This window comes from Ochotona princeps, chromosome 2 (genome assembly GCF_030435755.1).
Source record: "Ochotona princeps isolate mOchPri1 chromosome 2, mOchPri1.hap1, whole genome shotgun sequence".
Classification (NCBI taxonomy): Eukaryota; Metazoa; Chordata; class Mammalia; order Lagomorpha; family Ochotonidae; genus Ochotona; species Ochotona princeps.
Genome location: NC_080833.1, coordinates 102,109,497 through 102,137,422, shown reverse-complemented (window position 1 = coordinate 102,137,422; position 27,926 = coordinate 102,109,497). Strand labels below are relative to the sequence as shown.

The 27,926-nt window shown below is 50.5% G+C and overlaps 1 protein-coding gene across 1 annotated transcript; it reads right to left on the bottom strand.

The window, feature by feature from the left end:
• Positions 1 to 427: 427 nt before the first annotated feature.
• PHGDH (phosphoglycerate dehydrogenase) lies at positions 428 to 27,926 on the bottom strand. Its single transcript, XM_004581856.4, has 12 exons — positions 27,682 to 27,926; positions 21,206 to 21,357; positions 19,799 to 19,864; positions 15,998 to 16,052; positions 15,804 to 15,902; positions 8,136 to 8,268; positions 7,542 to 7,690; positions 5,525 to 5,677; positions 3,809 to 3,941; positions 2,305 to 2,435; positions 1,332 to 1,566; positions 428 to 679 (listed from the first exon to the last, which is right to left on the bottom strand). Exons 1-12 carry the CDS (start codon positions 27,817 to 27,819, stop codon positions 525 to 527), a joined length of 1,599 nt encoding a protein of 532 aa, XP_004581913.2. The 5' UTR covers positions 27,820 to 27,926; the 3' UTR covers positions 428 to 524.

Here is a 27,926-nt window from a genome sequence, read left to right as displayed (position 1 = left end):
CAACACAAAGCATCTCTTCCTGTGCAGCCAGAGAGAATCCTGTGCAGCCCTTGGTTGCAGCGCCTCACTCAGGCATCCAGGGACCTTGACATGCTGTCCCTTCCACTACACAATTTTTATGGGAGAGGAGCCCGATTTGAATTCCAGGCAAGGCACCTAGCCTAGCAGCACTTGGCTTGTGTGCTTGGAGGATTTTTCTTACTTATGGATGTGCACATCCATTCCCCAGGGCATGAAATACCACAGGAATCTGAATTTCATTTCTGTAAAAATATCTGCATAGCCTTGGAGAGCTGATTCTACAGGGATCATCTTCAGGGTGTCCACACACCCATCCCAGCCTCCCTTCACACCCCTAACCCAGCCCAGACAGAGCCTGTGGCTGCCAGAGGATGCCCTCTGGTGGCTTTTCAGGACAATAGCAACATGAGTGGCACCTGGAGCTGGGAGCAGGCTTTTTATTAGCTGGTTGGTTACTGGGGTCCTGCAGGGTCAGCAGAGAGGCGGGGACCATGCGCCCAGGTCTAGAAGAGGAGCTGGAAGGCCTGGGTCACATGCTGCTTCCACACCTCCAGGCTGGGAAGCAGGGAGGAGATGCCCATGACATGCCAGGTCTCGCCATCCGACACCATCGAGGTCTGGTAGGACAGCAGCTGTACGCCGGCTTCCGCCAGGAGTCCTGGAAATGGAAAGAAGTCCCAGATTGGCACAGGGCATGAAGGGAGGAGGGGATGGAGACTGACAGCAGAGTCAGAAGTCAGGTGTCTGGTCTAAGTCATGGTGGGAGTGCAAGGGGCAGTGACCTTAGAAATTCAAAGAGTTGAGATGGATGAATTAACAGGATATCTGGCCTGCTGCTCCCCAAACCCCAGAGACCCTTCAGGAACACCCAGACCACCAGGCAGGCTAGGGAAGTTCTAGTCACAGATTGATAGCACCTCCAGGCTGCCAAGGGTGGCCAAATCAAGTCCTTCAGAGTGTGGTTTTTGAACATGCTCTGCCAAACCCCCAGCAGCCAAGGCTCCGGGGCCTGGAGCAGGGGCAGGACACTCATGATGGCTGGAGGAGATGCCTCTACAGGACTTACTGTAGCCAGGCACACAAGGGCACTCACTGCCCAACATGGCCAGCTTACAACCCACAGTCAAGACAGTAAATAGGAGCTCCTTCTTTTTTTGGATTAACTATCTACTCTAGAACGCTCTGTGTGACTGCGGACTTAGAGACAACAAGGCATGTAGAGCGATGGAGGAGGCAGAAGGTCCTTGGGACCCAATCCCAGCACAGACACTCCCCACCTCAGCCAGCCAGCTCCCCAGGGCCCTCCTCACCGATCATGGTAGGCAGCAGGGCTGGGGTGGAGGGCCGGGTCTGGAACATGAGCAGGGGCAAGCCCCGGCGGAGAGGCACTTCTGGCCGGAAGACAGCTCCATTGAGTGCCTGCAGCACAGGTGTGGTGCCCTGGACAGAGCCCACAGCCTGGTAGGGGGCACCTACCAGGGCCACAGTCAAGATGCATTCACTGCCTTGCTCCCCTGCAGTAGAGGAGCTGTGGGAGTTGGTGACCTGTGGAGAGAAACCAGGAGTCTGTGACTGCTTCCAGTTGCATCCCAGCCACCTTCCTCCCACCCATGCCCACTCGTTCCTGTACAAGGCTCCAGCCTGGACTGGGCTGAGATCAGTGTGAGGGGTGCAAGTGAGCTAAGTCTGAACATTCGCCTTCTGGGACAAACACAACCCCTCTGCCTGTGAGGGGCAGGTAGAAGCTTGCAGGGGAAGGCTGGGAATTGAGGACTCCGCTGTTGGTGACCCCTTCTGCTGCTTCCTACAAGCACCGCTGGCCTGCAGGGTGCAGTAGCGCCCATAGCTTCTGCCAGCTTCATCTGGCTGAGACACAGGATAGAGAGGACAGCCAGAGGGGGAAATGCCAATGGGAAACTACAGGGCCTTACTGCTGGTTCCCAGAGTTTAAGACAGGCAAAGGAGCTGGGTGCTGTGGAATAAAGAGCCTGGTTGGGGAGCCAGGGCCAAGTGAGCTGGGCCTTGTCCAGGCCTCAGTTCAGATGCAGCCCAGCCCTGAGGTTCCTCAGCTGGGCAATGCGGGCACTGCAGGCATGGCCTGTTGGCGGACATGCTCCTGAGGCCCGGCACACTCGGCAGGGATGCCCACTCTGCAGCAGGAAGGAGACCCCTGTCACAGGGAGTTCCCACATGCACCCAGGACATCCATCAGAGGACAGGGTTCAAGGGGGCTCTGGATGTGTGGGGGACCAGCAGTGTGGATGGGGGGCATGCGGGACACACCGTGAGGCCAGCCTCATTGACCAACAGCTTGGCGTTGACCAAGTTCACGTCCGTCTGCTTGGAAGCTTCTTTCAGGAGACCGACAATGACGGCGGGGCTTAGGCAGTTCCCGGCATTCTTCAGGGGTGTTCCTGGGGACAGAGAGATGCTGCCTCGAGTCCCTGTGTAGCTCCACAGAGGGAGCAGAAGGGAGTACAGCAGGTTAAGCCGCCACTTGCATCCCCTTTGGAAGTGTTGGTTGGAGTCCCGGCTACTTTACTTTAACTTCTTGAGAAGGCAAAGGAAGATGGCCCCCAATGTTTGGGTCTCTGTTAACCACATGGGAGACCAGGATGGAGTTCCTGGCTCCTGGCTTCAGCCTGATCTACAGCTGGTTAATGCAGTCATTAGGGGAAATAAACCAGCAGATGGAAGTTCTCTTTCTCTCCCACTACTTCTCTCCCTGTTGCTCTGCCATTTCAATAAATAATCTTTTTTAAAAAAATTAACAAAAAGTAAAAAATAAGATGGAGGCCACTACCCCTCGCTCTCGACTTCAGGTTCCAGCAAGCCCTGGGCTGTCCCACTCCCCCCACTCCCCAGGGGGCTCAGGGGCAATCATGGGAGACATCCAGGCTATTTAAGCAGCCTGAGAAATTCAACAAGCTCAGCCCAGCTCTGCTGCCCACCACCTATGACTTGGCCTGTCTGCTCTTCTCCTAGGGGCTGCTAAGAAAATTTCCTCCTGCACTGTCCTTGGTGCTCAGACCCTGCAGGACACTTAAAGGAGCAGCTGCAATACTGCTGCCCAGTCCTCTGCTTTTTTCTCTCCTGGATCTGGTCCCCCAGCAGGTAGGGATCCCCAGGATCTGCCCTTCCCTGTCAGTGTCAATGGTCAACAGTGTACTTCCCATAGTCTTAGTCCCTCTAGCATGCAGCTGTCCAGCAGTCAGCCGGGGAGGATGCACTGCAGGGTTAAGGGAACCATGGTTTTCCTTAGTCACCAACCACATCTGCATAGCAGCCTCATGGCTGGACATCCACCTCCATGGTCAAGCAGACATCCCAGGACTGCAGGCTGACGCTCTTAGCAAGTCACAGAGCACAAAACAGCCCCATGGCTACATCGGGTACAGCCATCCTCTGGCTCTCACTTGCCATGGGAGGGATCCCAAGGTTCAGAAAAGGGAAAGAAAAACAGCAGGTGTTCAGCAAGGTCAAGATCAGAATGAAATTCCGTGGTACTTAATTTGGGTCTCCCTCCATCTATCCTACCACCTCTTGCACCGCTTGTAGAGGTCTATCTTGCACTGAAATATGTTTAGGAGAATTCCATGCTTTTTCCTGGACATATTTTGTCCCCCTGTTCTCCATCCCCACACTGCAACAGGGTCCAGTCTCCTCCAAGGCTCTTACCAGCTCTGTGCCCTGCAGCAAGCCCCCGAGAAAGTCTGACCCACTCCCCCTTTCCTGTGACCCGGGCTATGACCGCATGCAGAGGGCCAGTTGAAAAATCCATACTCACCCTGTGTTATCACCTGGATGGTCCCTTTTGGGGATCCAGCCCAGGCACGCATTAGGGTCCCCAGAGCTTCTGCCAGGCCAATCCAAGGCTTGGTGTGTGGAGAGAAGGCGCTGGTAAGGGCCTGTGCATTTACCTGTGGAGAATGGGGGAGCAGCACTGAGGTCAGGAAGAGATGGACCAGGGGCTCCTCTGCCCAACTCAGTAACCAAGAGCCAGTTCCTCCTGCACCACATGCAAAGGGCCTGCCTTGTTCTGAGTGCCTGGTGGCAACAATTCCCCTCAGCCACAAAAAGACCAAGACTTGTTCCTGCAGGGGAGCTGTAGAACCCAAAATGGACACAGAAGGCCAAGGCCACTCAAAATTAGTAGAGGGGGAGGGGAATATGCACACTTCCTCCATGGCGGACCTGTGTCAGCCTCGCCCTCCAGAAGACTTGGGTTGACCTCTGCTGGCTTAAGGTTTGTGCAGCGCAGTGAAGCTGGGTTTTGACACCAGGTGATTTGCACTGAGGGTGGTGGGTCTTGCTGAGACAGCATTCCTAGCCTGACTTCATTTCTCATCTCCTATTTTGATGACTTTAGAATTGAACAGAATCATGTTCACATCACAGCAGAACACCGCAAGCAAATACCACAGTGTAGAAAGCTAGATTCCCTCAACCCAGATACCCATTAATGGACGACTGGATAAAGAAAATGTGGTATACCAATAGATCTTACAATACTGAAAATGTGGTATACAGACACTATGAAATTCTACTCCATAAAAAATAAAATTTTGTGTTTTACAACTAAATACAGCTAGAAAGTTTCATGCTTAATGAAATGAGCCAGTTCCAGAAAGACAACTGTCTTTTTCCCTAATCTGTGATAATAATACCCAGAGTACAAAAAATGTAATCTTTGGTACAAGAGTGGTGCTCTGGGATTTGATTACGCTTTACAGCCTTTGTTTATACTCCCAAGGACTAGTAGGCTTTTGATTATTTATTCATGTTTTCTCTGCTATTTGTTATTATTAGCATTTTCTGTTTGCTGTATGTTGATAGCTACCTAATGGAGCATTAAACACAGAAAAATAAATTTGTAAAAACCAATGTTATCTCAAAAACTAAGAATAAACAGAAAGGGAGAAAGAATCAAAGTGGGATGGATGGAGGAAGGGAATATCGTTAGGTTCTTAGAATTGTATCTCTACAAAGAATTTTGAATCTGTCAAAGCTAAAATTAAATTAAAGAAGAAAAACATTTGTGGACTTTGAAACACACACATATGAGACATATTCAAAGAACATAGAAAATACACAACATGAAAACTTGCACGGATTTCAGAACTTTTTGCTCCCAAATAAATTATTCATCTTTTAATCTTAAAAAAAAAAAAAAAAAAGAAAAAAGAAAAAGAAAAGCCCTGGGTGTGATGAAAGGAGTTCACTGAGTTCACTGGGTGCACCCTGCCTGCAGGGGCTTTGGGCATGGGCCATCTCAGGCCAGGTCTAGCGGTCACCCTGGCAACACTGCTCCAGGCCCAAGGCTCCAGCAGAACAAAGCAGCCTTTCTCTAGTATGTGCAGCAGGGCCGCCCACCCCCTCCCCGGAGGCTGACTCTGCTGGCTTTAGCTTCCAGGGCTGTATCCATTCACTGTCATGGTCAACATCCTCTCTATCAAGATGGCCTTGTCCCTCTCCTCCCTCTGCCCCACACTGCGATACTTACCACCCCCGCTAGAGACTTTCCCTTCACCATGTCCACAAACTGGATGGCGATTTCCTCCCCACAGCGGCTCTGGGCCTCTTGGGTGCTAGCACCCAGGTGCGGGCAGCTGATGACGTTCTCATGGTCCACCAAGGCTCGGTCTCGTGGTGGTTCCTGCTCAGACAGGAACGCATACAGGTCAGCTGCTGTGAACTGACCACACCGCCTTGGGACTGCCAGGGATGAGGGGAGACTAGATGGGAAGGAGGCAGGAGCCATGCCACCTGCTACTTGAACTGAGTCAAGGTGGTCACCAGACTCAGTAAGCTGCTTCCTCACGAATACTGGGTCACACAGAGTGGACAGAGATGGTGGACCTCCCTACAGTTCCCCCTCTAACACCTGGGACCATCACACACATCACACATATGCTCTCTCACACACATCAATCCCTCTCCGCATTGATTTCCTTATCCATGAGATGTGTCAATGCCATCTACATGATAATACTGTAAGGACTACCTCACCCATACCCTAGCAGCTCCTACTCTGCACAGCAGCTCCTCCCCATGCCTCCGCCCTGTCCCTGCCCCTGTTCTGCTTGCTAAATGGAACATTGTTTTTGGGAAAGGGACTTGAGTGTCCTCTCTCTGCTGTCTCCCCAGGTCTCTCCCTGTTGGCCCTACAACCTCACAACCCACATGACCCTGTGGGTCCTGACCTGTGACTACTTACTGGGAGGACAGGACCCTGACGAGTGCTGTGCTGTACTCCCTGTGCTCTCTGCCTGGGAGCAGTGAGCACTCTTGTAGCTTGGAGGGCCCAGTGATGTGCCCAGGTCACACAGCTAGTCACCTGCACAGCCCAAGCTCCTAACCCAGAGTCCACTCCTTCACCCTATACAATGAGGGCAAGCCCTGGGGGTAGTAGGGTTAGGAGGCAAACTTTTGAGGGAGAGTGGCTAATAGGATTCAAGTGGACATGCATATACACACTCCTCCCCATAGGATCTGGGGTGAGTCTGAGCCCCTGCCCTGGGAAAAAGAGTGGTGCACAGGGACCAGAGGGCACACAGTCCTTTATCCCCAGGCTTGTGTCCTTTCGTTGAATGAGGGAGGGAAAAGGAGTGATGCCGATGCACACTGGCAGGTATGGTTTGGCAATGCCAGTTAAACGTCAAAGACAATACGTTAAGCGCTTCTCTCTCCATTCCCTAAATCCTCAAGCTTAAAGCTGATCAGCTGCTTTCTTCCCTCACTTTATGAATATGACAGATGTCTGGGAAACCTGACACAGGTATTAAGTCACATCAACACCCTGAGGTTGGAGAAGGCACTGCAGAGTAGCCTGGTTAAGCCACTGTCTGGGATGCCCGCATCCCATATCAGAGTGCCAGTTCAAGTCTCAGCTTTCTGCTAATGCATTCTATGAGGCAACAGAAGACAGTCTGAGAGCTTGGGCCCCTACCACCCATTTGGGAGATCCCGATGGAGTTCAAGGCTCCTGGCTTAGGTCTGTCCCAGTTCTGGTTGTTGTGGACATTTGCAGAGTGAACCAGTAGATAGAAGCTCTCTTTCTCTGCCCTTCAAGTAGATGAAAAATAAAAGAAATAAACATTAGAAAGAAATAAGCCTGTGCCCCATTTGGAATGCCCGAGTTTGATTCCCAGCTCTGCTTTTGACTTCAGCTTACTGCTAAAGGACAACCTATGGGGCAGCAGATGATGGTTTAACTGCCACCCACATGAAAGACTCAGTCTAAGTTCCAGGATCTTACCTTGGCCCAGTCCAGCCCTGAATATCGTGGCCATCTGTGGTGTGAACCAGCAGATGGAAGATCTCTCACTGCCATGAAAATAAATTAAAAGACGAAGGAAAACCAACCTGAGTTTTGCAGATGGCAGCATGGCAGCATGGCTGCCTCCATGTCAAGCTCTGTGAGAGCTCCTCCAAGGACTCACTGCCCCCTTTACTGTGACACCCGAAGGAGGCCTTGGTAATGTGCTGAGCTTGTGTTGGCACCAAGCCGGTACACTTACCTCCGTGAACACGTCCAGTGCTGCACCAGCACATTGACCAGACTGCAGGGCCCGGAGCAGAGCGCCTTCATCTATGATCCCTCCCCGGGCGCAGTTCACCACCCGCACCCCTTTCTTGCACCGGGCAAAGGTGCTGTCATTCAGCAAGCCTGGAAGAGAGCAGAGCATCTAAATCATCTTCCTGCTCTGATGATGACCAGACCCCAGGTCTACCCTCCCCTTGAACCAGCTCCTTTCTCACAGCCTCCTTCTTGCTGCTTCTTGTAGCAGCTCCCTTATTCTCTCCCTCTTCCCTTACAGATGCTCCAGGACAGTAGCCCCAGCTCTGGGTCTAGGTGAGACTTAATTTAAAGTATCCTATGTATCCTTGGCATATTATGCTCCAACTGGGTCTGGGAACCACAATGCCCTGTGAGGGCTCCAGGAAGTACCCAAAGGGGTCCATGACATCTATAAACTTCTGGCTGCCTCCCCCTCTCCATCTGAGAAATCCTGCAAGACCAGGGTTAGACCCAGCGTCTGCAGCAGGCTCAGCCTCTCATTATGTGGTCTGTGGCTTCTGTAGTTAGTCCACAAGGCTGTTGACACACCAACCTATGGTAGAGGGCAAGAGAGGGGTGTGCACCGTGATGAAGTCACACAGAGGCCAGATCTCTTCAAGGGACAGCTGCTGAACACCGAAGGAGGCTGAGACATCTGGAGAAATGATGGGGTCATATCCTATAGTCTGTCCAGCAAAAAGAGAAAGGAAAAGTAATTATTATTCATTGTTGTTATTGTCGTTAGCAGTGGCAACTACTTATCAAGAATTGGCCATGACCCAAGCACCATGCTAAGCCTGACTTGAAGCTCCAGGTGAATGCACAGGACTCACACAGCCAGGAGGGGCACAACCAGGCTTGTCAGGGAGATGTGTCTGCCTCTTGGCATTAACCCCAAGCAGATGCAACAGCAGATTGTGTCCTCCTGCCCCACAAGGTGGAGCTTGGAAGCCTTGAGAAAGCAGGAGCCCTTGGTGATGGGGCACCATCCTATGGGAGGCATGGCAGCATCACAGGCACAATCAGACAGGGAGGAGATTGCCTTGAGGTGCCTCAATTGCCTTGAGGTCCAGAGACAGACAAGGGCATCAAAAGGAGGCAGGAAGAAGACTGGGAGGGGGGTCAGCAGTGGTGGAGAGCAGGAACAAGACCTGCTCATGAAGGCTAAGATCATAGAAGGACAAAGAGCTAAAGGTAGGTCTCTTCAACATGCCAGCCTAGGGGTGGACCATGTGCTACAGTGGGTTCAGCTGGCACTTGGAACCCTACATCCTTTGTCCAAGCACTGGTTTGCATCCAGCTGCTCCATATCCAATCCAGCTCCTTGCTAATGTACCTTGGAAGACAGTGGATAATGGCCCAAGTACTTGGGCTCCTGCCACACACATGGGAAACAAGGTTGGAATTCCTGGTTTTTGGCCTGGTCCCAGTCCTGGCTGTTGTAGGCATCTGGGGAGTGGCCTGGGAATAAAAGATCTTGCATTTTTTCTTTTTTTTTTCTCTCTCTCTCTCTCTCCCCCACCCCCTCCTCTCGCTCTCCCCTTATTTCTCCCTCAATTGCTGTCACTTTGCCTTTCAAATAATTAGCTAAGTAGACAAAACAAAATATGGCAAGTTTGACTGGAATAGGGACCAAGGACACCTAGGAGAGAAAAGTGAGACACAAGGAACCTGAAATGAAGGAGGACCTTGCTCTAGGCTGCTGAGAAGGAAAGATTGGCTCACAGGAGAAAGGAGATGCGACAGGCAAGGAACTCTAGGAGTGTCAACAACACCAACCCCTGGAAACTGGCCAAAGGTCAACAGAAATCAGTAGGGAATGAGGGGCCACTGGAAGAAGGAAGAAAGGACGTAGGGTCACAGCCAATAATGACAAACCTATAACTAGCATCTGCCATGTGTCAGGAGCTTCCACATGATTAACAGTTAAGTACAATTATTCCCCTATTTCTTTTTTTTTTTTAAGATTTATTTATTTCATTGGAAAGGCAGATGTACAGAGAGGAGGAGAGACAGAGAGAAAGATCTTCTGTCTGATGATTCACTCCCCAAGTGGTCGCAACAGCCAGTGCTGCGCCGATCCAAAGCCAGGAGCCAGGAACTTCTTTCGGGTCTCTCACATGGTTGCAGGGTCCCAAGGCTTTGGGCCGTCCTCGACTGCTTTTCCCAGGTCACAAGCAGGGAGCTGGATGGGAAGTGGAGCTGCTGGGATTAGAACTGGAGCCCATATGGGATCCCGGCACATTCAAGGGGAGGACCTTAACCGCTACGCTATCATGCCGGGCCCATTCCCCCATTTCAGAGGAGAGGAAACAGAGGTAGAGAGATCAAGTAGAAGGGATGGGATGGGACACAAATCAGACCTTCTGATTCATGAGTCTGCCAAGCTTGTGCCTTCTCTTTGCAAAGTGGCTGAAGCCTGGGCGACAGAAGAGGTGGGGCAGGGACCAGCACTGTGGAGTAGTGAGTTAAGTCACCACCTACAATGACAGTATCCCATATAGGCATTGTTTTGAACCCTGGCTGCTCCAGTTCCAATTCGGCTCCTTGCTGAAGGTCTGGGAAGAGTGACAGAAATGGCTCAAGTACCTGGGCCTTGGTGCCCACATGGGAGAGTGGGATGAAGCTTCAGCCTGGCCCACAAGGGGCGTGAACCAGCACATGGAAGATCTTTATCTTCCCCCTCCTCTTAGTAGCACTGACTTCCAAATTAAATCTCCAAATACAAATTAATAATGGATAATAGATAAAACAGACATTTAAAGAAAGAGGTAGGGTGAGGGAACAGTCAGCACAATGACTTCTTCCCCCAGGGGCACCACGACTGACCAGACAGAGCAGCATATTCACACGAACCTGGTCTAGCCAGTGCCCTGAATCTGGGCCTTCAGAGGTAGAATGGGACCTGAGTTCCTCCTGAGGAAACAGAGGCAGAAGCATGAAAGCAGACCCCCCCAGCGGCAGATAATCTGGGTGCCAGCCATATACAGGTCTCAGCAAGAGCCATGTTTGCCAGGTTACCATGCCAGCTTCCACAGCCAGGCAAGTCTGCATCAGGCTAAAGTAGATTCTTGCTCATCCAATGGCAAAGACCTACCCGTCGTCTTCCTGGCCTACCCAGGAAGCCTTTCCAGGGTTCTCTCTACGACAGCCACACTGGCTGGAGAAAAGAGGTGAAGGAGTCGTAAGTATCTCAATGGCACCTGTGTGCCCAAGAAGGCAGGACAGAGGCTTGTGTGGGGTGCTGATTAAGACATGGCTCTGGTTGGCCGCATCCCACATCAACACACTTGGGCTCAGGTCCCAGCTCCACATTCAATACCAGCTTCCTGCTAATGCAGACCTTGCAAGGCAACAAGTGCCCGAACCCGCTCCACTCATGTGAGAGACCCGGATGGAATTCCTGGCTCATGACTTCAGTCTGGCCCAGCTTTTGTGAGTGATTAGGGTCTTTGTGAGTGATTAGAGAGAAAGATCCAGAGGATGGAAGATCTCCTTTTGACTGTGTGCCTGTCCCTGCTTCTTTTTCAAACAAGAATTTTTAAAAATCAAAAGTGGATATGATACTCTGCTGGCTCTGTCTTCAGACCAGAGAGGGTATACCTAAGAAGCCGTTGAACTTGACTGGACAATAAGATGCTGGACTCTATGTTTGGTATACGCTTGCAATGGGGGAATTTCAACTGAACTTGAACTGTGGTTATGCAACAAGGTGGAAGAATCCACCATGGTGGGAGGGTTTGGGGAGGGGTGGGGAGAATCCAAGTACCTATGAAACTGTGTCACATAATACAATGTAATTAATGAATTAAAAATTAAAAAAAAAAGTGGATAGGACAGCTGGCAGAGACAGATGGGCCTGTGAGGTCCAAGGGGTGCACTGTGAGACCAGAATCCTGCCTCCGTTGCTGCCAATGGCATGCCAAAGCTTGTGCCAGGCTCCTCCAAACCCAGGTCCTCAACCCTGTACGAAAGAGGTTGGGGTAACTTCATCCTCTCCTCTGACATTCACTCATTCACAACGATTTTGAAGAGCAACATCCCCTAACATGAGGAGGGGTCTCAGAGTTGTCCCCAGAGTCAACAGAAACAAACAAGCGAAGAGCACAAGGGGTAGTGACTGCTGCTCTCAGTTGGTGAGATTCTTTCTCTTCCTTATCCTTTCCCGTCTGTTTTAAGCTCTCTACAATAATCTCTAGGCATCGCCTTTGAAACTAGAGAAATATGATTATTTTAGAAAATAAGCATTGGATGCTGTGATCTCGTGAGGTAAGCCATTGCTTAGGACACTCACATCTGATGCCAGATTTGCCAGAGTTTCTTGCTGGTGCACCCAGGGGCCCTGGATAGTGGTTCATGTGCTTGGGTTCCTGCGCTAGTACGTTGGGAGACCTGGATGGAGTTCCAAGTTCCTGTGGCTATGGCCTGGCACAGTTCTGGCTTTTTCAGGTATTTGGCAGAGAGAATCGGTGAGTGGAAGCTCTTACTCTCGTTTCTGTCTCTTTCTTTCTCTTTTTCTTATCCTTATAAATAAATACAAACATTAAAAAAAAATCATGGGCCTAGTGTGATGGTTTAAGGACTAAATCCTCATCTTGAAAGTTCTGGGATCCCATATGGATGCTGGTTCGTGTTCCAGCTGCTCCACTTCCTATCTGGCTCCCTGCTTATGGCTGGGGAAAGCAGTTGAGGATGGTCCAAAATCTTGGGATCCTGCACTCACTTGGGAAACCCAGAAGAAGCTTCTGGCTTCTGGCTCCTGGCTTTGGATTATTGCAGCCATTTGAAGAGTGAACCAGCAGAAGGAAGAGCTTTCTCTCTGTAAATATGATCTGCCTTTCTAATAAAAATAAATAAATCTTAAGAAGAAATAGAAAAGAAGACTTTGATGAGTGATTTTTCAAACACTTTCTGAAAAATGCATGAAAAACCTATGCATGGATTTCAAAACCTTTTAGGTCAACATTAACTCTCTTCTAATTCAAATTTCCTTTCAAGTACCCTTGGGTTGGTTTCACATTCAGTAGGTGCAGTGGGGTTTGGGGGAGAGATACTGTTTCCCTCTGCACCCCATGAGGTCCCCCAGCTCAGGACAGCAGGGGCTTCTGGGCTCAGAGAGTGTTTTCCAGACACTATCATTCCTTTGCTATAAAGCCTTATGAGGATTCAGGAAGAAGGAAACTCCCATGTCCTTGTGAGTTTTGTCCACCGGCTCTGAGGCTGTTTACAACCATGACTGCTCATCTTCAACCCTGCTGCATTCTCTTTCTGGGCATGGTGGGGACAGAGGACAACAGTCATGGGGCTCTCAAAGCTGAGCCCTACGGAGCCAGCATAGGAACCCCATGACCTGCAACGTGATCTGGAGCCAAGGAATGCCTCAGGGCTAAGCAAAGGGAGGGATCAACAAGCTGGCATGTGCCTGGAGTTGGAGGGAGACTGGCTGGGGGAGAAGGATGGATAAACATTGTTCCAAGAGCAGAGAGGGGAGATGTGGCATCCAGTTTCAGGCATCTTCCAGGTGGTGGTCAGAGTGGTCCTCTCTCAGCCTTTTTTCTGCCAAGGAGATAGCAGTTCATTTATCTGCTGATGACAGCAGAGATCAAACTTTACTGAGAAAAAAAGTTTGACTTTGCATCGGAGATAAGCACAATAGCAAGGAACAGAGCTGCGCGCAGCCAGGGGTTGGGGTTCCGTGCACCCAGAGTCCAGGCTGAAGGACACAAACAAGAGGACATAGGGTTCAGGAGTCACATGACTCCCCCAAGGCCCCATGTGTCCTGGAAGGGGTCAGATATCCTGTGGACAGAACCTGGAGCGCCTCCACATGTACCCTGTCCAAAGATTATCCCAGGAGATGCCTCCAGGAAAAGCAGGGGGGCTTCCCCTGCTACAGCCCAGCCCTGGGACAGACTCCTGAAGCAAACTGAGCAGAGGAAGGGGCTGTTCCTCACTGGTATCACTGACGGCAGCCACAGAGAGTTGACCATGCCAGCTCCAGGAGCACCGGAAGGCTCGACAGGAGAGCAAGGTGGGAGAATCTTAAGACTATGCCCAACCCACAGCCCAGTATTTCAGCTTAGCATCAGGACGCTCCTGTCTGCTGCAACGAATTCTTAAAACAGACACCTAGTAGAAACACAGGGTCAGAAGCTCCATCATGTGCTGTCCACCTGTGCACTCTTCTCACTTCCACCTGTCTCCCCTAAGGCACGATTCCAGAGGCTGAGGCTCCAGCAAGAGCCAACCGATCACTGCTCTCAGGCAATATTAACTGCAGGTGTCAGCTGAAGTGGGTGCTGCCATTCTTGCAGAGCATTTGGGCCTGGACTGCTGAACCCAGTGACATGGCACAGGGTCTACTTAACTCACTATGGGCCATGGCTGCAGATGGCAGAGCAGTGCAGGCAAAGGGCACCAGGCTGGAGGCCATCAGACCCAGAGACTGAGGTGGACTCCACCACTTCCTCCTGCTGTTATCTTGGGGAGAGGGTGAGGGACTTGTGGAGTTGTGCTGGCCTGGCCACCAGCCTCAAGCCACTCATCAATGATACACTCACCCAGTTGGCTGAACTCTTGCTTTGCCCAACAACTGGCCCCTGTTTGAAATCAAAATTTTCCATGCACTGAACTTTCTCCTTAATTCTTAGAGAGGAAGGAGGAGCAAGTGAGCTTGGCGCCCAATGGCATCCAGCCACCCCTGCACACAAGGCAAGGCTGGCATTGGTTTTCATGATCAGTAGGTCCTGCCCTGCCACATGCAGGGATCCAGAAAAACACACCTCCCCTGCTTGCTGCTGAGGCTTGGGAAAGCAGTCTGGCTGACTTAGAAAACATGGTGTGGGGCCCGGCGGCGTGGCCTAGCGGCTTAAGTCCTCGCCTTGAAAGCCCCGGGATCCCATATGGGCACCGGTTCTAATCCCGGCAGCTCCACTTCCCATCCAGCTCCCTGCTTGTGGCCTGGGAAAGCAGTCGAGGACGGCCCAATGCATTGGGACCCTGCACCCGTGTGGGAGACCGGGAAGAGGTTCCAGGTTCCCGGCTTCGGATCGGCTCGCATTGGCCCGTTGCGTCTCACTTGGGGAGTGAATCATCGGACGGAAGATCTTCCTCTCTGTCTCTCCTCCTCTGTGTATATCTGGCTGTAATAAAATGAATAAATCTTTAGAAAAAAAAAAAAGAAAACATGGTGTGGGGTGACTGGAGAGGTGGGGCTAAAGGTCAAGGTGGGCAGTGGAGTGGCCACCTAGGATTCTAGGCTACCACCAAATTGCTGTGAGTCCTCAAGCACAGACTTGCAGTTTCCCAACATCAATATAGATTGGAGGGTTCACCTACAAGGCCATTTCCACCTCTAAGAAGGGAGTGAGGAATAGAAAGAATGAGAAAGAGCAAGGGAGAGAGAAAGGGAAACTCCATGGTGTCTCTGTGTGGATGTCTCTGGGCCTGGGAGTCAGCTGATTGTCAAAACAAGTTTCCTTAATGTTTAACTAAAAACTTCCAGGCTGCAGCTTGAACTCTCCAGCCTGGTAGGTCCCTCAGCACCCATGGTGAACATGGGTGGCCCATTGGCACTCCTAACTGCCTGTCCCCAGCGCTTATCTGGGCAGTCCTCTTTAGGCTGTGCCACATTCCCTGGATTGACCCAGGAGGAAGCACTGCTATGTTTCACACCCATTCCTCTGCCAGAAGCCTACTGGGATTTTCCTTGAGTAGAAAAATGCAGTGCCTGAGGCAGACGGGCAAGACTCCTTGGAACACAAGCAAGCCTTCCAGCCACCACAGGCTCTACAATCCTACCAGTGTGTATTGAAGCACCCCCATTCTTCCCTGTGACATGGAAGGCAGCAGGATGGATGGACTGGCAACGGTTCAGCGCCTGTTTTCTGAACCATCACAAAACAGCCACAGCACACTAAGCAGCCCTGGAGGCAAGGGAGGATGGGAAGGTCAGGATATAGAACCCGTCTGGCTCCCTGCAATACAGGGATACTGGCTTACCCTAAGCTGGATACACCCTTCCTCCCAGCAGCTCAGGTGTCCAAACCTGCAGGTTAGAGTTCCGTCCCTCTCTGGCTTTGCCACTATTTTACCTGGCAGTTCTGAAGGAAGGTCAGATTTCTCACTCCCCAACAAAATCTTTGGCCTCTCCCAAGTCAAGATGCATCCCCTACAATTCCTATGGAAAGCCCCACTTTCAAGGCATCCCATGATCTCTTACCTTCATCCCAAAGGCTTGCATCCGAGTGGCCACCTCCCGTCCGATCCTTCCCAGGCCTAGAATCCCCAGCGTCTTCCCATTCAGCTCTGTTCCCATGAACTGCAACCAAACAGGCAAAAGGCAAGGAAGCTGATGTGAACAGGAATAGTGGACTGTCAGGTGAGCTGGGTCAGGATGAAAGGCTGGCCGCTCACCTTCTTCCGCTCCCATTTGCCGCCCTTCATGGAAGCTGTCGCCTGGGGAATCTGCCTGCAAAGACAGACATAGTATCAGCAGGCCCACTCAGGCCCTCTACCAACTCAGCGAAGAGGCGTAAGGTCAGTCATGCCGAGCTCCTGCCTGTGACAGCAACTCCCTGGGAACTAAGACAGAACCAAGCTAAAGCTCAGGCCCAGAAACAACCCTGGGGCAAAAGGACGTTGAAAGAGGGAAGCTCCTGGCAAGACACAACTTGGGAGAGCACCAACCAGGAGTTTGAGAGTGATATTGAGGGCCCTGCGAGGTAACCTAGTGGCTAAAGTCTTCACTTTGCATGCCTGGGATCCCATATTGACACTGGTTTGTGTCCCGGCTGCTCCACTTCCCTTCCAGCTCCCTGCTTGGGGCCTGGGAAAGCAGTGGAGAATGCCCAAAGTCTTGGGATCCTGCACTTGCATGGGAGACCTGGAAAAAGCTCCTGGCTTCGGATAGGCTCAGCTCTGACTGTTGTGGCTACTTGGAGAGTGAACCAGTGGGTGGAAGATCTTTCTCTCCTCTTGTCCACTCTGTAAATCTGACTTTCCAATAAAAATAATAAATAAAGTTGTTTTTTTTTTTTAAGAGTGATATTGAAGCTGGCATTGTGTAGTGAGTTAAGCAGACTCCTGCCATCCTAGCAGCCCACATGAGTGCCAGTGGAGTTCTGGTTGCTCCACTTTCAATTCCAGCTCCCTGCTAGTGGACCTGGGAAGGCAACAGAAATTGACACAAGTACTTGGGTCACTGCCACCCACATGGGAGATTTGAATGGCCCAGCTCAAGCTACTGTGGCTACTGATGCCTCAGTGGCTAAATTCTCACCTTGCATGCACCAGGGTTCTATATGGGTGCCAGTTCATGTTCCAGCTGTTTCACTTCTCATTCACCTTCCTGCTTGTGGCCCAGGAAAGCAGTAGAGGATGGACCCAAGGTCTTGGGTCCTTGCACTCATGTGGGAGATCTGGAAGAAGCTCCTAGTTTCTGGCTTTGGATTGGCTCAACTATGGTTGTTGTGGCCACTTTGGGAAGTGAACTAGCAGACAGAAGATCTTTCTCTCTCACCTTCTCTCTGTAATCTGCCTTTTCAATAATAAAAAAAAAAACTTTAAAAACAACAGCAGCTAGAAGATTCCTCTGTCTCTTTCTGTCTTTCTATAACCGACTTTCAAACAAATAAATAAATTAAAAAAAAAGAAAAAAACCTTGAGAGTGATGCTTGGTAGGTTTCTCATTTAAGCTACCATCATTGCCTGGGTTTGCAGGAAACCCAAATGGGATATTGGGAATCTCCGAAGGCATCAGAAGTTCCCATCTCAGTCAAAATCACAACCTGCAAAGGCTTGTACTGCTAAGAAAGAGATACATGGGTGCCCTAGTCCAGATACTTCCACATTGTCCCTAGTACCTGTTCCCAATGCTTGAAGTCCTACAAACCCTTTCCCCCAACCACACACATGACACACCCACAGTGTGAGAGGGTTCATAGAGAAGATTGAGTCTGTGTGTTTTCTGGGTAACAGAGGAAGTGGCAGTCAGGGCAGTGTTAAAAGTAAAAATTCAGTACATGGTCATCCAAGGACTCCCAGACACAAAGGAGGAAGAGATGGGGAGCGCTGTAGAAGCAACACCTCTTCCATTGGGCACAGGCGGCAATAAATACTTACTGAGTTCTCAGAAAAACTGCATGATGGGGGTCCTGGAGGTGTGCCCCTCACCCAGTACCTTCTGCAGGCAAAGACCCTGCTGGGGCTCATGTTCATTAAGTTAAGATGGTTGAATGATGCTCCCCCACAAAGGGTGCCCTCTCTGAGTTTTGAGCCATCTTAGCTGAGTGAGGGCATGCCTGAGTGTCTGGAAGTGGGAAGCACCCTTCAGAAATCATAGCCCTTTACACAGAGTTGGTTCTCGACCAGGAGAAAGGTTATTTTTGGCGCTCTAGTCTTTGCTTTCATTGCCAGGAAAAGTGAGTGAAATTGTTAGAAAGCTGCACTGAGATCTTTCCATTTCTCCTGTAATAATAGTAATAGTAGTAGTAGAAGAGAAGAGGCCTTTGGTGTAGTGGTTAAGCCACTGCTTGGAACATTCACATCCACATTGGTTTGACTGTAGACCTGGCTCCACTCCCAATTTCATCTTCCTGCTAATGCATACCCTGGGAGGCGGTGGTGATGGTTCAAGGAGCTGGGTCCCTGCCACCCATATCAGAGGCTTGGATTGAATTCCTTGTTTTTGCCTTTGGTTGCCTCAGCTCTGGTTGTTGTGGGCATTTGGGTAATGAACTGGTAAATGAAAGCTCTCTCTCTGCTTCTCAAGTCAACAGAATCGGGACCAGTGTGGTGGTATAGCAAGTTACGTTGCCTTTCTCACATCAGAGTGGTATCTCATAGCCATCGTGCTTCTGACCCAGCTTCCTGTTAATGCATATAGGAACAAAGTAGATGATGGGTCAAGTGCTTGGATCCTTGCCACCTTTGTAGGAGACCCAGATAAAGTTCTTGACTTGTGGCTTTCAGCTTGATCTAGCCATTTGGAGAGTAAACCAGCAGACAGAAGATCTCCATGTGTTATTATCTAACCCTCTCTTTGTAACTCTACCTTTCAAAAAATAGGTATTGTAAAAAATGAATTAAAAATTCAAAAAAGTAAAGTAATCCTGAATTTAATAGCACAAATGAAATCAGGACAGCAGGCTTGTGGATTTATCCACAGAGTGAGACAATCAGTCAGATGTTCTAGGAGATCTAGAGAGCCCGCTGTGTAAGCTGTCCCCTCCCTTCCCCACATTGACCACTGAGAATCAGAGACTACTCCATGAATGAATGAATACTCAAGGAATACTCAGTATCAGCGAAACTGCAGGTCAAACTCTTGGGGAGCAATCAGAGCTATGGTTAACTCCACAGTAAAGAAGACAAGTGTTAGGATGAAAAAAGGTAAATTTCTTAGTCCCAGAAATTCCAGCTCGAAGAAGAGCAGTAAGAAGTTTTGTCTGCTTGGATTAGTTTGCTTAAGGATCTGAGGAGCTTCAGGAAGACCTAACCCAGATTCCTGCAGAGCTTGCTCTTTCTGTTGGCCAAAGAGGTGTTTACACCTCTGTTCAGGACAACCCAGCATGGTGAGACTGTGTACGTGATGTGTGCTGCCCATGTAATTGTCACACTGTCCCCTCTACTCAAGAGACCAAGAGGAGGTTAAGAGCAAGTGACTTGACCACAAGTTCTATCATGTTATGAATCTGTAAGAAGGCTCAGGGATTCTGGGCCAATATAGATTGGTGCAGATGGTTACAAAGGAAAGCCCTGGCAATCACAGGAATCCATGAAGGACATTTGACCTTAACTCTAGGAAGCAAGCCAGGGGTACCAGGACAAAGAAGATGGGAAGGATACTGCAGGCAGCTGAGGATGGAGAGCTTGATGAGGCTTGGAGGTTGGAGAAGATGGTGTATAAAGAGTGAAAACTAAGGGGAGGCAGAGGGAAGGAAATGCTGCACACACTCACTTTGTCAAAGAGCCTGCTCCTGGGCTGTGAGCAGTGACCATGCATCCACCATCCTCCACACAAAGTCACTAAGGACCCGAGTAGCAAGCAGGTCTTCGTGTTCTGGGAACCAGTGAAGGACAGGTGGCCTTGGCGACGCTTATCTTGGGCACGTAGCCTGATTCAAATGTTCTAACGCTTCCCTGGGTCACTTGGCTTGGCAAGTAGAAAGGCTCGACACACTCGACGAGCTTAGCTGAGCTAAGTTGGGCACTTACCTGGCCAGGCACATGATCATGCCACAGGTCAGTTCTGCGGCGCTGAGGCTGTTCCCATTGGGGGTGCTAGTGATGCAAGAAAAGAGGGAACATTAGTGGACCCAGACCAGATTCACACACCTATCCCCAGAGAAAGCTTGGAGGGCAGACTGTGTCCTCTGCTGCCCCTTGAGCTTGTATAGGTTCTGAGGACAAGATCTCAACCCCAGGTCCTTATCCTGAATCCTCTGTGGGATTCCTGCAAGGAATCCCCCCGCCTGGCTTCATCATTCCATGCAGCAGGACCTCCATAGTCTCTCTCTGCAAATGCACACTTTCCAATGCTCCATCCTGTCAGCCTACGGCTGAGCCAGTCTGTGGGACCCAGAGGACAGCCCCGGGCCACAGACCTTCATCATGCGTCCTCCCCCTTCCAAGCTTGCTTTTTATCAAGAACAAAGCTAATATTTTTGTCTTCACTCATTCAACTTGTCCCACCCCCGCAAGTTCCGAACTGAACGAATTCTGGACCTAACTTGCTCATGCATGGGGCAATGTTGCCTCTGTCGATTTTACAAAAATGAAAGTGGATATGGAGTCCCACAAAACTGTTTTTCTCTTCTCAAAAGACTTGCGTGTGCATTTTTGGGAGAATGAAACACATATATCCACCCTCCTTCTATGTCTCCAAGGTCATTCCAACTCTGGAAATAAAGGTCATCAGAGGAAAAGGCAAAAGACCCTGCATAAGATTAAAGAAGTCCCCAGAGGTTGTCTTTCCACAACACCACTTGGCTCCCTATAGGTGCAGGGTAAGCAGAAGACAGTTATCGTTTAACATCTCTGCTGTCAGATCATAACCTCTGTCAGGTGACTGGTCATTAACTCCACCCTCCAGTGAAGGGAAAAAGACCTGAGGTCAGAGAAGAGGACTGGAGATGGCCTTGCACACCATCCGGTGCCAGAACAGATACCTGCAGGACCGGCATGCTGACCATGATCTTTGCCGCAATAGGATCCTTCTCCTCCTGACCCCAGAGTGCACCAAGAGAAACTAGGGTCTTGGTTCCATCAGGGTTTGGAAAAGTGAGGAAGGTAATGTCGAACCACTGCACTTGAGGCTGTGTTACATGGAGCTAACCAGGGAACTGCCACAAACAGAACCGTGGAGGGGGTCGGGGCAGGACAGCCGGAGCCAAGAAGAGAGATAAAGTCATTGACCCTCTGCTCTTGCCCAAACCAGGCTGCAAACATTGGGACTATACAGAAAGTTTTGGCCTCTCTGAGGACCACTAAGCCATAAAGCACCATCTGTCTGGACTAGGAACCTGGACCTTGCAGCTCCTGGGACTCACTGGGGCTCCTCTGGCATCCAATTCACCCCTATCCACCACAACTCGCCCCATCCCCGCAGCCTCCACGACTTACTTCATGACCAGCACTCCTTTCCTAGTGGCAGCCTCCAGATCCACGTTGTCCACCCCGGTGCCAGCTCTGCCTACCACCTGGAGCTTTTCAGCTGCGTTGATGACCTCTGCAGTCACCTTGGTGGCAGAGCGGACGATGAGGCCTTCACAGTCCTAAAGCAGAAGTATTTTGCGTGACTCCCTGAAGTTCAGCCACACAATTGCTTACTCCCTCCCAGACCCAGGGAAGGCCAGCAATGGCTGCCCTTATGGCACTGGCAGCTCACTGCTTTCCACAGGGTAATGTGGATTAAATTTTGTGCCAACTTCTACTTAGCACTGGGCAGAGTGTGGTCCTAAAACAACAAGCATTTTGCCCAGCAAGGAGAGGTCCAGTCTTTGGTTTCTGGGTATCCAGCTCATCTCTCTCCAGATGGCACCACCACATCTGAAACCTGAAGCACGCCCAGGACCAGCTGTAGGCCTGCCCCGCTGGGGCATGCTGGCCATGTGTTTGGACATATGCTGGAAACCAGGGCCATTTTCTTTTACAGATTTATGTTTTACTTGAAAGTCAGTTAGAGACAAAGAAAGAGAGCTTCCATCTGCTGATTGACTCCCCCAAATGCCAGCAACAGTCAGAGATGGGCTAGTCCAAAGCCAGGAGTCAGGAGTGTCTTCTGGGTCTCCCATGTGAGTACAGGGTCCCAAGTACTTGAGCCATCTTCCACTGTTTTTTCAGATCATTAGCAGGGAGCAGAACTGGAAATGGAGCAGTCTGGACTCCAATCAATGCCCATATGGAATGCCAACATTTCAGGCACCAGATTAGCCCGATATGCTGCCACACTAGTCCCAGGGACAATTTTCTAGCAGTCTCTGTAAACAACATCACCCTTGTGCACTGCTGTGTTCAACATGAGCATTTCTACCTAGTGGCTGACTAGAGATTCAGAGCAAAGTGCTCAGTGTCGCTTGTGCACACTCTGAAAGGTTTTGCCATCGATCAGGCCTGGGTTCCAATACGAGCTCTGTCCCTCACCAGCTCTCAATTTGAGCCTTGGCCTCAAGCTTGGGAGGGGGAAATGAGGAAAGACGGGTGCAGCACTTGGCCCTCCTGAGTCAGAGCACCATTTCCTCTGTCAAACACGGAGCTCAGGGAGGGCAGAGGCAGCATCTGCTTCCACTTGGCCCACCCCTCTGCCTGACACATGGAAGATACTCAGTAAATTCTGGTTGGCTGAATGAACAAACGAAGTCAATGAAACACAGCTAAGGAAAGGGAAACATCTTTTAAAAAGATTACTTATTTGTAAGTCAGAGCTTACAGAGAGAAAGGAAGAGACCTTCTATTTGCTGGTTCACTTCCCAGATGGTTGCAGCAGCTGGGACTGGAATAGACTAAAGTCTGGAACCAGAAACTTTATCCAGATCTCCCATACGCATGGCAGGGGCCCAAGCACTTGGGCCATCTCCTGCTGCTTTCCCAGGCTATTAACAAGCAACTGGACTGGAAAGGGTATACTCCAGACAGAAACCAGCACCCAAATGGGATGCCAGTGTCTCCAGTGGAGACAGTATGCCACAATGCCAGCCCCTGAAGATAAAGGTCCTGACGGCTTCTAGACACAAGAAAGGTTGCAAAATTCCAGCAGTTGCAGGATTACTTTTCTGGAGATGTTTATGTTTCATGCACATCCACTGCTTGAGGTGGTGGCATCTGCTGACAGAGAGCAACGCGCAGAAATGCTCTTAAGCCAGAGTCAAGCACCTGGTCCAACCTCATATAGTGAATACAAAACTCAAGCCCAAAGTTAAGGCTGCCTGTGCCCTCAATTTCTTCCCATCGGTTGAGTGTCTGCAATGTATGTACCTGGCATAATGCTAGACTAACGGGGTGAGTGAGACACAATCCCAACCCTCAAACAGCTCAGTGTTGGAAACATCAATATTCACTATTGGAGTTGAGTGCTGTGATCTTACAGTGGGCAGCTCTCAAGAACACAGTGGGATAAGAAGTCTTAACCAGATGCCACCTCTGGGGTATCTGGCCTGATACTGAGGCCTGTACCCAACAGCATCTGGAGGGTGCCCTGGTCCCCGACTGCAACCTAGTTGGATATCAGTTAACGCCCAGGCAGAAAGGGAACACTGCCATCTGTCCTACATTTGAGTCTACCACACTGACTCCTCAGAAAAGGATGCTGCTACCCAGCCCAAATCTATTAGCTTTTCAAGGTACAACTCTCTTGGGGTGAGCATCTGATCTAACAGAGAAGACACTATTCGGGATACTCACATGTCATACTGAAGTGCCTGGGTTCTAGCCCTGGCTCTGCTACTGATTCCAGCTCTAGCTTCCTGCTAATGTCCTAGGAGGCGGCAGGCAATGGCCTAAGTAAGAGGCTTGGATTGGGTTCCTCATTCTCCCACCCACATCGTGGGCATTTGGAAAATGTCAGTGAATGGGAACTCCCTTTCTCTCTGTCTTTCAAATTGTAAAACAGGCATCTTGAACATCATATTGGCAAAGAGAAAGTTAATAATATTCAGTGTTGGTGATAATGTAGGAAAATAGGAATGTACATTCTCCATGTTTTTGGAAGTCAACTGGGTAACACATTAGCACATTTTTAGTTTGATTCCTTTGTAAACAATGACCTTCTAGGTAACTGGAAATCCACTGAGAAAACAAATCAATCTCCTTTATGAGTCCAAGACCAAGGTTCACAGCTCAACAGACAAGAGGAGAGTAAGGAGGAAGGAGAGCAGTGACCTCCCAACGAGTCACAATCCTATCACCCTGTCTCCCTTACCAAGTTCCACAGCCCCCATCTCAGGCCCAGCTCTGCTCCAGAGACTCCACTCAACATTCGCTTGGGCCACCATGATCTCTGAGCCTTCCGAATGTGCTGGAGGCTGCAGACCAAGGACTGTGTAGGCAGTTTTGCAGTCACAAGCACACAGTCACACCTCTAGATGGCTCGCCTACATGGAGATGTGGCCTGTAGTCTCTCATTTCTCCTCAGATCATCCGTCTGCATTGCCAGGGGCAGGAGTGTCTCTGCTTCTCTCAGCAGCGGGATCTGACCATGGAGTCTCCCACTCAGGAAATCTGGTCTTACCTCAGAAGTGGGCGTCACAGACTTATCAGTGTTAACTCGCTTCCAAGACGTCTTACAACCTCAACACCACCTGCCTGTATTCACTGATTCAGCACTGTATGCGTTGTGAATCTGTATGGCCACCTAGCTCCTGCTGAGGCCCTGAACCTCCTCAGACACTGCAAGACACCACCCCCGCCCAGGCCAGGACTCATCCCTCAGCGACTGCCCGAGCTACCTAGTCTGCTATTCTACTTATGCAAATCATGTCCTACCCAAGTGCCCACATCCTCTAACAGCCTCTGAGTAGTTCTTCTCCAGAGTCCTGGACAAGAATCTCTCAACACTGCTGCTTACTGCACTGTGCTGGAACAGGCACTCAGCATGCGTCCCTGCTTGCGTGCTGTGGTCTCCTCCCACTCCCCGTCCTTACACCCTCAGCTGCCTCAGAGCAGGGCAGCACACAATTCTGATCCGCTTGATTTACGGCCGTTCCAGACACACCATGCTGACTCAACCATGGAAATCCATGCCCATGCCTGCGCCTCAAGCCCCCACATGCTTCCTTTCTCAGGTCAGGCTTGGTGTCGCAGACCATTCTAAGTTGTTCCTATTCTAACTTCAATGGGGGACAAGTCAATGAACACTTGCCAGGCTGCAGCAAATGCAACTGGATCTGATTTTGTACATTTTGTGCAATCCTAACTTGGTGGTTATTTTTTTGTTTGTTTGTCAACTATATTCTCATATGAATGCTGCAGGAACCTGCTAATTTAAAACGCTTTGGAATGCTGAAGTCTTGCATGGAGACATTTATTCCTCCCTAATCTTTCTCAAACCTCCAGGGTTAAGTTATAGACAATGCAGGGCTGGTGTTATGGCACAATTTGTGAAGCTGCTGTTTTCATCACCATCATCTAATGAAGGCCTAATGAAGTGCTGGTTTCAAACGACAAATGTTAGGAGAAAAAGGAAAGAGTAGATATAAATGTGCTTCAATAAATTAAACACAGTACTGATGTCTAATTGAGTAGTCCTGACCAGCATTGCCATTTAATAAAACAGAAGAAACTATCAGACTGCATTGTATGATGTATTGCTTCATAAGATGTATGTTTATAAGCACATGTACACATATGTATTCTATCAGCATGCTGAATTATGATCGAAAATTAATTTGTTAGTGGGAGTCATGGTCCAGGTTTAAATGCTACTGATACATAAGAGTCTTTAAATGACTTCCTGCATGTTAGGCTGATTTAAAATGTGAGTTCCAAGCAAGATGCTTTTTTTCCTAAGCCACTGTTTTCCAAACTCCTTTGACTGAGATCTAAAGAAAGAAACACAATCTTAAGTTGTGATTGCATACTCACATCCCACAGATAAACCTACACACATATTTTAAATCAGCATTACTCTGGTATTTCCTATGTTGATTCTTAAAATGCTGATTACGACCCATTAAACTGTTGACTTGGTTCCCCACTAATGAGCTGTGCATGCTTCCAATTCCAAAACACAAGTCTGGAAGTTGGAGGGAATGATTATCTCTCAGGCCCAAGGAGTGAAAAAGAGCAAAGTGTGCCTGCCCAGAACGGAGGCAGGAGGACCAGTCCCAGCGAGAGTGTTAGAGTGTTCTGCAATGCCAAAGAGATGGAAGTGGGGGAGGGAGGCACTGGCAGCATCTCTGCAAGAGAATGAGAGGCACAGCGTGGGAACAAGGCCCTGGAGCAGCTGCCCGAGGACATGAATTGGTATTCTGAACTGAGTGTCTCATTTAAAAACGACAAGAAAGCTGAACCCTCCCAAACTGCCTAGCAGCCAAGCAGTGCCCTCACAGGTGTCATGTCAGAACCCCTGACATGCTACCTTCCAGCCAACTGCCTTCCCATCCCCCAAGCAATCCCACTATGAAGTGAGGCCTCCCATTTCCCTCAGGTCTGCCCCCACCATTCTGCAGGGGCCCTCCCAGGCCTCAAAGGTCACCCTTTTCCTTTGTGCCAGATGCAAAGCCCTGACTGAGCAACCCCCACTACCCTCCAGGTTGGAGAGCCAGCAAGTTGATCTGAAAGCCATGCCCGCTGCCTTCCTGGTCACTGCTCAGAGCCAAGGCCACCAATTGCATTCACACAGGAAAAGAGGAGCCCTTGAGAAACAGGGCCTGGGCTCTGCCTGCTGGCCCTGTCAGCATCTCCCATGTGTGTGTGGTGTTCCCCAACAGGCTACAAGTTTCCTAAAGGCTGGAGCCAGTTAGATATTTCTCTGGGTACAGGACAGGGTCTAGACACTGGATACGACACCATGGTGTGTGTGTGTGTGTGGTGGGGGGATGGGCGTTAGTGGGATGGGGCAGGAGGGCCACAGACAGTCGAGGGCGCAGGCAGCCCTCAGGACCACACAACTGAGGCACAGCTGGTACAATTGTAGCAGCCGGCAGGCTCAAGGGAAGGTTGGCAGCAGGCAGCATGGCGCAGGGTGTGCACTTTGGGGAATAGGGGGTGACCTAGCAGCAGGACAGATTGTAAAGGTAGGAAGTGCAGGAAATGAAGTAAGAGTTCACAGATGCCCTAAGACTGAACAAGTCGCCCAACCTTGCAGGACCTAGGGAAGTATCACTATAACCCATTTTAAGATTGCTAAGTGTATCTATTTCCTGGGGGTGTCTGGGCTCCGACACCAGTCCTGTCTGGTTACTCCTGGACAGCTATGAGGCCGAGCTTAAGGCCATCGCCAGACCTCAGGCACAGCTTTGGCGGGAGCAACTCGCCTCGCCCACCCCACCCCCTTCGCCCCTCCTCTGAACGCTGGGAGCAGCCGAGGGGCGGTGAAAGCTCCGTGCGATCTTGCGTCAGACAAAAGGCTCTGCGCTCTGCTGTTTCTCCAGCAGCCACGCAACAGGCTAGGGCCCCACCAGGACCCCTTTCATTCCCCCTCGCGAGTCGGCCAGGCATGTTAGCACTCCGGATCCCGGCAAGAGTCGCCGGTCCAGTTCGTTCGCAGGCTGTCTTGGGGGTCAGGAAGGGAGGCAGCGCCTGGCTGCTGGGGCCTCGGTGTGGGGAGGGCGCGAGGTGCCAAGCTGGCTTCCAGCAGGCAGCTTGCTGAGCCAACTGGAACAGCCTGCACTCTGCAGTGCGTGCCGCAGATGAACGGTTCTGAAACACGCAGTTGCAAAGTAAGCAAAAAGTTTGCATCTTGCAGCTTGCTTGCTGCCTTTACATCTAGCCGCATTCTTTGCGCCCTCTCGCACCGCGTGCTCCCGCCCACGCAGTCGCTGGAGTTCCCAGGTCTGGCAGATCCCGGGGCCGCAGAAGGGGGCACGCTGGCCCGACGCCACCATCCCGCTTCGGTGGATGATATCCCCAGGAGCCCTGTTTTTTTGTCCCGCTCTCCTCACCTGCAGCTCGGCTATTAGCTCCTCTTTGCTCAGATTCTGCTTCTCTACCACCTGTAGACCTCCATCTTGCAGGATCTTGCGACAGCAAGGGTCCAGGCTGTCACTGATAAGCACTTTCCGCAGATTGGCAAAGGCCATCGCTGGAGTTAAGGCTTCGGACTCTGCGGCTCTCCGAAAGCAGAGGAGCTGTGGCGGCGGCTGGAGCGCTCGCAGAACTGGGCAGGATCCAAGACCTCCCGCTCCGC